The sequence below is a fragment of the Mya arenaria genome, chromosome 3 (assembly GCF_026914265.1).
Source record: "Mya arenaria isolate MELC-2E11 chromosome 3, ASM2691426v1".
NCBI classification, from domain to species: domain Eukaryota; kingdom Metazoa; phylum Mollusca; class Bivalvia; order Myida; family Myidae; genus Mya; species Mya arenaria.
This window is the reverse complement of record NC_069124.1, coordinates 76,879,037-76,889,517: the sequence shown is the minus strand read 5'-3', so window position 1 is coordinate 76,889,517 and position 10,481 is coordinate 76,879,037. Positions and strand designations below refer to the sequence as shown.

The 10,481-nt window shown below is 32.5% G+C and overlaps 1 protein-coding gene across 2 annotated transcripts in view; it reads right to left on the bottom strand.

The window, feature by feature from the left end:
• Positions 1-4,369: 4,369 nt before the first annotated feature.
• LOC128228027 (probable ATP-dependent RNA helicase DDX49) overlaps positions 4,370-10,481 on the bottom strand; it is a 32,433-nt gene continuing 26,321 nt past the window's right edge. For both annotated transcript variants that reach the window (XM_052939053.1, XM_052939054.1), the window contains exons 10-11: positions 10,141-10,212; positions 4,370-5,234 (exon numbers count right to left, since the gene is read on the bottom strand). In XM_052939053.1, coding sequence (XP_052795013.1) covers positions 5,073-5,234; positions 10,141-10,212 — 234 coding nt within the window. In that variant the 3' untranslated portion in view covers positions 4,370-5,072. The remainder of the gene's footprint in view (positions 5,235-10,140; positions 10,213-10,481) is intronic.

The following is a 10,481-nucleotide window of genomic DNA, read 5'->3' as shown; positions in this document are numbered from 1 at the left end:
AAAAAAATGTCGAAAACAGACATAAACTTGGTATCAATGTGTACAATGCATTGAAACTTACTACATAGTTTACAATTAATTTACTTTTAGCGATTATTTCGTATTTTTCCCTTAAAAAAGATAACTAGGTAAGTCTACCTAGTAGAATTCATTTCTTATGCATTATTGGCTAGTCGATGTTATCACGTGATATTACCAAGTCAGGTATATAGCTGAAATATTCCACTCGTTTAGGGTAGCCTTGGTAGCACAGTGGATACAACACTAGACTGCAATTTTGGCGACACGGGTTCGAACCCGGTCTCCGACTCAATTTGTTTTTGACATTTTGGTATTTTTTTACAATTATGATATCAGAGTAAAACATTTTATTAAATAATTGTGCTGATATTCCTTATAGGAAAAGTCCCTTTAAGTGTTTTAATCATGATCAAAACATTGCTTGAAATTGTTGAACCTTAAAATACATGGAAATTAAAGTTTACCGGTAGATGTTTTAATAGGCTTTTTCAGTTGTTTTACAGTTTAACATTAAAAGCCTTTTAGTTTTATACTGGAAATAGCATTTTGTAAAAGTACACGTACAGTTGTATATGAACTTTGCATAAGATCTCAAAATGATCTTCATATAATAGTGTATCTATTAAAACAAATATAGCTTATCCTTATGTTCATTTGTCATTCTTAAACACTAATAGGACAATTATCTTCGATCAAATATTATGTAATAGATAGTGTTTTTATTATTGTTTTTCTAAACAATTAAATGGGCAGGTGGGATGCAAAATGAACATGAAAACTAAAAGCCATTATTGCCTTAAAATTCCCCACTGTGGTGGCTTTATATCTGAAAACAGCAGGCAAATTATTGGTAGAGTAACCACAACAATAATATACTTTAAATAAAAGTCTGACATTGCCAGGATACAGTAATGATTAAAAATGTGAGGAGCAACTGCATACTTTTATCATTATGTATTGAGATGCTTTTAACAAAGTGGATTTTCATTTTGCATGAATTTCCATCAGCCTTAAATAATAGTTCTTGAGATTTAACCGGTAAGCTTTTATAGAATGTAAAAAAATCCCCAAGCTGCGAAATGTTTTTGGTGCTACATACTGACCAAGATGTTTCAGATATTTTTTTTCATGCTGACCAACAATAACTAGGATATGTTTCACGAGAGAAGGTGCAATACTGTTTATCTGCATGCAACACAAGATTGTAGGTGCAATACTGTTTTATCTGCATGCAACACAAGATTGTAGGTGCAATACTGTTTTATCTGCATGCAACACAAGATTGTAGGTGCAATACTGTTTTATCTGCATGCAACACAAGATTGAAGGTGCAATACTGTTTTATCTGCATGCAACACAAGATTGAAGGTGCAATACTGTTTTATCTGCATGCAACACAAGATTGAAGGTGCAATACTGTTTTATCTGCATGCAACACAAGATTGAAGGTGCAATACTGTTTTATCTGCATGCAACACAAGATTGAAGGTGCAATACTGTTTTATCTGCATGCAACACAAGACTGAAAGTGCAATACTGTTTTATCTGCATGCAACACAAGTTTGTTTAGACCATTGTTTTCCATGTCAAGGGTCATAACTATTGTTTGACCCAACGAAGAATCAACCCAAACTCAAGGTGCACAACTGCCCATGCTGATAAGCATTACTATATACCGGTAGTTTTATGAATGTAGGTTCAATAATCTTTGATATGCAATATGCATGCAACACAATATTTTTCAGCAATGGACACAACTACAATATATAAATTGCTTGAAATAAAATGAATGAATGCTAAGCCTAAAATCTCAAAGATAACTGTTTTCATTAAATTAAAAGTATCATACCAGCAATTGCAAACAGTTTTATCAATGCTGTTAACCATCTTTTTTATTACAAATTAAGGTGCCAACTATCGCAAATATGCCCATCCACTTTATAGGACAGCAAGGTTGGTGATAAGTGGTTGAACCTAAAGCCAAATTTAGAGAGCAACCTATGTTAATAAGTTTTCATTTTAATTCAAGGATCATTACTCTGAAGTGACATAGGCGACATGGCTGCTTATCAAAGCATATAAATTTTGACGAAATTCCATGACGCTTGAACACTTATGTAATTAATCAAACAACACGCCGCAAGTAAAACTATCATACATCCCATCCTGTGAACAGCGTATTAAAACCTTTGTAGTAGGAGGGTGGAGATCGCAATTTTATCCAACAACTATAAAAAAATTCCAACAACTTTAAATTTTATCCAACAACTTTAATGTTTCTTGTAAAATAGGCTATATACGTCTTGTTGTATTTCAAAAAATAAAGTACAATAAATAAAATGTTTATCAAAATGAAAATCTCAATTCACTAACTTTTGAGATGTTCAGCATATTTGTTTAACAAGATTTGCCGATGATTGCCAGATGTTTTTGAGTCCATAAAACAGCATATCTCAACAATCATTTTTGCTGAGGCCATGGGGCTTCTACCCATTTGCTCATGGTGTCATGCAACATCTGTACCCAGTTTTATATGCATAATTATCTTGAACGAATTAGTTATGGTTAACATAAAGGTTTTTTGCACAATCCAACCACGGCTATAAACAATTCATCAAACTTTTTGTTGAAAAAACAGCCTGATCTATATAAATCAAAATTGTTTTCATTTGATTGATTGACTGGAACGCATTAATGATAACATTAATATATTCTTCAGTGCAAAAGAATCCACATTCTTGGAGTGAGCTTGGTGCATACTAAAACAACTAATAGGTAATTGTGACAACCACTGGTACCTTATACATTCAAATCAGCAACAGAATAGAATTAAAAGTATTATCATGAATATTAAACTAAGTCAAAAGCAAGTGAGCTTTGGTGGCCCTATAATTCTGACCAGAAAAACAAAAGGTAGTCATGAAGCAAATTGGATGACCTTAGACATACATATGATTTTTATACACAGGATTTGGAGTGTTTTTTATTCTGTTGCTATTGCACTGCAGTTCCTCTGGATTTGAATTTTAAATCTTTGGTATTAGGAGGTTTACACAAAATGATAACTAGGAAGAAAACAGAAGTTTCACATATTATGGAAATGCCATGTAATATCAGTGTAGGTAATACTAGGTATCCAGTCAGACCAAAAAACATCCGGTCATACTTAGCTCAGATGGTAAGTCTATGAGAGCAGCACTCTCAATACCCAGGCATAATATAAACAAGAGGCCCAAATGGGCCTATGCTCTACTGGCATGGCTTTTGTGGTCATATCAATCCAGAGCATGTATGTATGGGTAAAAGGCAACAGACATATAGTTTATGTTTTGTGTTTGGGTTACCTGAAAACGTAGCACGTTCAACATCTGAGCCCAGAAAGTATTGTAAGCAGATTAGTTGCATGAACTATTTTAATATGTGCCAAGTAAAAGTCATCTGACAAAAAAAAAATGCTTTCAAAACTGTACTCATAGTAAAAATTTCTGTAGTTTTAAAAGTTAAAAAAAGTTGGTCAAAAGGTCAAAGTCAAGGGCATCATTGATCAATTTGAACAAACATTCACAATCAATTGTGCTGAGATGGATGCACGAACACACAAAAAGATTTTCAAACCTTTCCAGATTTATGTTTACCAAACCTGTGAACCCTGGGTGTGGCCAGTAATGACACCAGGTGCATAACTTAAACATTCACAACCAATTTTGTTAAGATGAATGCGCAAACAACAGAACGTAAAGCTAAAAAATGGCCTTTGGGCTTTCAACAAGAACAAGGCAGAGTAATTCACAAAATCAACTGCAGAAGCAAAAAGCAAATTGTCTCTCAAAATCCTAGACTTGCAAATTGTCTCCCTAAACTCTAGACTTGAATTTACATATACATGTAAACTTGGCTAAAAATAGAATTTGCTCATGCAGACCTGGTTAAAAATAGAAAGCATTTCTTTAAAACTTTCATGGCCCATAATCTAGGCATTCATGGGCGGATCTTGCTGGTTTACTGTACAAGTTTCATCGAGATACAATCAAAACTGAAGACTGTATCGTGTTCACAACCAATTGTATACACAATAGCATTTTTTTATACTATCAAGGGCCATAATCTAGGCATGCATGGGCGGATCTGGCTGGTTTTCGAAAGGAACCGAGCTCTAATGGATATCTAGATACTGTACAAGTTTCATCGAGATACAATTAAAACTGAAGACTGTATCGTGTTCACAAGCAATTGTTTACAGACGCAGGAACGCACGGACGCACGACCCCACGGATGCACATACTACGTACACATTACCATCGCATGAGCTCTTCTGGCCTTTGGCCAGTAGAGCTAAAAATCACATAAATTAACGATTTTCAAATTTATTTTTTTCTGCTACATACATCAATATCTTCATGGAAGTAACATTATTAATGTCAAACAGCAAAACCCTCACATTCATTGTTAACACACTTCTCAACATCATGTTGCACTGATGAAGTATAGGTCAGTGTCAAAGAATATCGCTAACTCAATCAATAATAGTAAGTACCTTGCAGTAATCTATTACAATCAAGCAGTTCAATATAGGTTGCATACCAATTAGCTTCAGGGAATTTACAATCCATAAATCTTCCACTGATGCAATTATATATTCTTGAAACCCATAAACTGCATTGCTGTAATTCATTATTTTGCTCACATCATTTGTCAAAAACACTGTCCCAAACACCATCTAAATGAAAAAATAATACTAATGATGGCATCAGTTCGTTCAATCTTTCATATTATTACCAGGAATGCAGTTGTCTTCACATATAGTAACAAAACGTGTGCTTGATATTATAATATATTAATCAATCATCCCTTAATATAAAGTAGATCATAAATTTAAGCATTAATATATCTTTCTAGCACATTTCGAAAAAACACTTTCATGAAAAGAATACAGCTTTTAAAACAGCATACAGGAGATGAGAAAATACCCAGTAACAAGTACTACACACGCCTGTTTTGAAAGCCCACATGGATCATAGATAAACATGATTTCCCACAATAAAACTCTACATTCAAGTCACTTTTCCCTTCCCTTTGGCCCTCAGCTTCTTCTTGGCCAGAATTTTATCTCTTTTCTGTATTTTCCGCTCCTCCTGTACGGCCATATTTGCCCGATGTTTGCGGAATTTCTGTTTAATCATCTTCTTTCGTTTCCGTTCTTCTTCATCTGGGTTCTAAAATTGATTAACACAGATGTTATTACTTTCTTTTTTACGTTTCATTTAATAGACGATATTTGCCTGAAATTTTTTGAAATTAGAAGAAAAGTGGGCAATTCCATTAAGAATTCTGTTGTATTCAGTAATTCTTATTTAATAATCTAGTTCCATTAAAGCTGCACTCTCACAGATTTACCATTTTTTGTCTTGGAAAGGGCAAATTTTTGCGTAAGTATCTGTAAACCAATGATATAAGATTGCTGACAAAAAATCAGATCATAATGTTTCATATTTCCCTTCGAAGATTAATGTTTTGTGGTTTACTAACGTTTTAAGAAAAATGCCTAAAACATCCAATTTTGAACTGAAATATAAAAATCTGCGATCTAATTTTTGTCAACAATCTTAAATAACAGGTTTCCATGGATTTTCCCAAAAATTGGCTCGTTCCAAGACAAAAAATAAAAAAGTTGTCAAAACGTCCAATCTGTGAGAGTGCAGCTTTAATAATTGACCTAAAAGTAATTATTTTAAGAATGTACTAAAACTTGCTTTTTATTCCATCTATATAGGTTTAAGAATAAACAAGATTCTTGTAGAAACTTCGTGAGGATTTTTGTACCTAATTATGGTAAAATTAAAGTTTCACCATTCTTTTAGGTAATTGATTGTGTAAGTAATTCAAGTACTTATGCGTTTCAAAATCAAAAGATTTAAGATCATTAGTATGTATTTATCAAATTAAATGGTGCAATGAGATGCACACACATCAAAAATATTGCCATCCCATCAGACAAAATATCATTTTGACAACTAAATACAGAATTGCAGAATAAATCTTTTAAACTCTTCCACAATAACTCCTGTTCAGCCAAACAAATCAGGTCATCAACAAAATAATGGTAGTTTTCATTCTCTATAATGAACTAACAAACGTAAATATCCTAACTGATGTAGCCTACCACGCAGTTTTTGTGGGAACAATAATGCATATTGTGTCAGTTACAGGTTATACCATCATTTAATCAGTCACCATTTCAAACATAATAAAAATAACTTTAATAAGCGTTCCACTGAATAACAGATACAAAATGATGGACTTAATTCATACCAAACCAGAACAGATGGCTTTCAAACAAATCATACTTTGCACACAAAAAAATGATATAAAGATAACATCCCATTACACAATTTAACTTAACAATGATAAAAAAAATAGGATTTTATGCAACAGCAATGGCAGTTTAAATCACTGGATGGTCTTGTCCTTTCTTTGATATTAGGAAAAAACATGATTTTTCACCTGAGAATATTCAAGAACACAAACATTGTCTCCACATCTTTCATTTGTAAGCAATATGCCGGTCAGAACATACTGGCCCAGGGAGAGATGAGCTTGAATAAGGACTCAACTAATTTGTGACATGTACTAAGCCCTGTTCTTGTCTCAATTCCTTTTAATGTCATCACATTATTCTTATTGTCTTTGGTCGGAAAAATCAACAACAAAACTGAGATACATAAGCAAGATCTTGCTATTTTGGGACATTTTACATAATATTTACAAATGATGTAATCTTTCATAAAAGGTGAAAAATAATTATTTATTCAGTGTGTTTTCTTCTTAACTTCGATCTCTAAAAGGATTGTCATTGGCACATCATTTTCTTGACGATTTCTGACAATTAAGTAACAGTTTACTTATGTTTCCATAGCAACCACAGCTATCATTCTGACTTATTTGAACTGCATTCATTGTGTCTGTTTCAAATGACTGGATGTTTAAAAATGCTAAAAGAAATCTTTTAACTGTTCTTTATTTAGATTTTATATAAATTTTATGCTAGGATAAAAATTTAATTATCAGCTAGTTGAATTATTAATATTATAATAATGCATATCATTTAAGTAATGCCACACCAAATTAATAACTTGTTCATCGGATTTCCCGCACTTATTTCTTCAGAAAAGCAAAAAAAAAAAAAATTATTTTTTCATTACTTGCGCCCGCACCATCTAAAAAAAGAGTTTGGTTTTTTTTACGAGCGCTTATTTGTTTAGTAGAATGTAGCCTTTTCCCTTATAACCGTGTTTTTCGTTCAAAGCACCGGCTAGTCTCAATCATGCAGCCGCTCTATTTAGAGTCAATGAACGATATAGACCCGGATACAAGCGTCTAGATGATCGAGATTAAATTGGCAATATGAAAACATTTATTTCATTTCCTGATTCTTGAAAATTACGTCAACAAATGACAATTCTACCACCATTTAAAGTTTGATTAAATTTTGGACAAATGTGTTTGTTTTAATTTGGCTTCCGCTTAAAGTAAACATATAATTATATACTGAGCAAGAAGTGCTGAATTTTGTCGTGAATGACAGTGATTATCCAAAGTTTGAATTTAGTTCGGACATGTTTGACGGGAATTCAGATACCTACTACACCTGTCCAGGTAAAAACTTCAGGAGTGTATTTTAACTTTGTTGTTAGCAAATATGATGTATTTTTTGTTGCCTTCAAAAATATATATTTAATGATTTATGCATGTTTGTTTTTATTTTGCTACAGATCAGAGTATAGTGTTTATTTAATTCAAATGCAATGCATGTACAGTAATAGAAAAATAAAGTTTGGCCAAGAAACGAGCACTACTTTTCTTGTGTTATCATCAAACTGTTTCAGTAATGCATACTACATTATACTACAATGAACAATTATGTATAATATTGCTTATTAAAATTTCAGATTCCTCCAATGCAGCGGATCATGAAATTCCTGTCCCCATGAGGCAATGAGGGCGTGCTCGTGGTGGAGGCCTTGGTCCCCGGTGAGTCAATGTTCGTGGACAGTAGGATGACGCTAAAAATTAACCTGACTGACATTCCTATGTGCTTCATGGAATCCCATGAGTTTTACCATTCACAAAAAAACATCAAACAAGCCGGAATGTGTATATTTTGTAAATATTAGTCAAAAAGGATAAAAAAATGGTGTCAGACTGTGTGTTTGGAAAAAGGTTTTAATCACACTTTGTGTTGCGAATAAATGTTTTTAGATTTTTTAGATGTTCATGTGTATATTTAAACTATATATGAAAATCATTCAAGTGTTAAATATTTATGCTGATTGGTTTTTGTCTATGAAAACATATTGCATATTCTTGTATTTTCTTAAAATATTTTATTGCTATATAAGAAAATTGACACAATCAGTATTTGCAGTACAAAAGAAGTAAAAGTGTCTTTTGTATTTCTATTACTTGTCTAAATTTGAACAAGATATCTAAAAAAAATAAGGAAAATCTGCAAGTTTAAAAATGATAGGCGTTTCTGAGAAAGCCTAAAATCACTCGGGCGCTGGCTGGAATTTTCTGTGACATAGTTGGTGCTGAAATGGTTTACATTACGGTGTAGGATTTTTGTAACTTCTCTTCCAGAACTAAGATGGCTACCACCAGGCCAATCGTGTAGTCATTGCAAGAGTGATAGCTGTAGTTTATATTTGATTGCAAATGCCTATATTTATTTTGTGAGTTATTTTTCAAGTCACCTTGTCTCTAGTCATTTCCATGGCATGAGATATGACAATGTATTTTAATAGAGTTATTTTTAACCAAGTTTTCCTAAGGAAAAGTGGAAATCCTAGTTTATAGATTTGGATATACCACTGGGCAGGCAGGTGGCTGTGACCATTGGCACTTGTGTCCAGGCTTTAACTTAGCCATGCATAGGGTATTTTGAAAAAAAAAAATCAAAAAGGTTTAAAAAACTGAAAAACTGTGGTTTTGAGTTCTCTCATTTATTAAATATTTTAAAGAAATACATTTGCTTGATCTCAAATAGCATTTGTTTGATCTAAAAACAAATATTTGTATAGAATTATCTTTTAGTGTTATCATTCTTTCACTGGATGTTATTCTTGTACTGTTTACAATATCATTGTTTAGTTAATAAGTGAATAAAATGTGAGCAAAAGTGAGTAAAATTGTTCGCTCTTCGCTCGCTCCTCTTTTTTGCTAAATGCAAAACAAAATATTTTCATTATTATTTCGCTCGCTCACCCCATTATTTTTTGGAAAAAATCCGATGAACAAGTTATCAATTTGGTGTGGCCTAAGGTACTTTTGTTATGACATCATTTGTGTGACATCATGTGATTGACGTCATTTTTGTGACTTCAAACTATATAATGCAAAATGTGCAATGCACATTCATACTTGAATATTACATATCATTCATAATATAAGTGATATCAAAATTTCAGTATTGCTTCCTGAAAGATCCGTTCACCCAAATACCATGAATAACAATCCACCAAATAAACAATCAAATGAAATATAATTTGAAAGGCCCTAAATTGCTTGATGCGGCCCATGTTTGATTGCCAACATTTTAAATTAATTTCTTATTAATGTCTATTGTTTCCCATAATTAACACTCATGTTGTACAAAATTTATTGATATCACATGCTGATAATTATTTTAAATTTATAACACAAAACCACATGTCTTTATTCAATCAAGGTGTAAAATGTATTCCTATTTGATTGATTCTAGTCATGATGGTCTTTTCTTGGAATTGCAACTCAATCTATTGAGATCCGGTTATCGCTCTAAGATTGTTATGTCTTTATTTCCTCTTGGCTTTGAGTGTTTTTTGGAAAAATAATGAAATGTAATTTTTATAAATTCATCAACATCGAATCAAAACGTCAGAGAAATAATCAAAACGTTGCATAACGAATTTAATATTTTGATTACTTCCCTGAGGTTTTGATGCGATGAAACTTAATTTATGTTTTAAAGCCACCAGCAGATGCAACATACAAATGTGTTAATAATAAATATCAAAAACTTATTTTTAATGCCATTACTAGATGAATTGCTCCCCTAAACATCCCCCCCACCCCCACACACACCTTGCCCTCCTGTATAAGCTTCTTCCGCTTGTTGATCTCCTTCTGTTCTCCGAAATCTCGCTCATCAAGCTTCTGTAAAATAAATTATGTGTGATTTGGGTTGACGTAATACAAAACATGCAAGATCTTTCCTGGGAATACCAAGTATAGAACAACTATCAATATACATCAGTCAAAGCATTTGATCCAAAATTTAAACCATGGTGTAGATCACAGACACCATATGAGTTAAAAAAGAAGGAAAGAACTTATTCTTCTATCTCTGATACATGTGTAGTTACATATAGTATATGTATATTGTAGTATTCTATATTTTTATCATACAAATGCATGTGCATGTA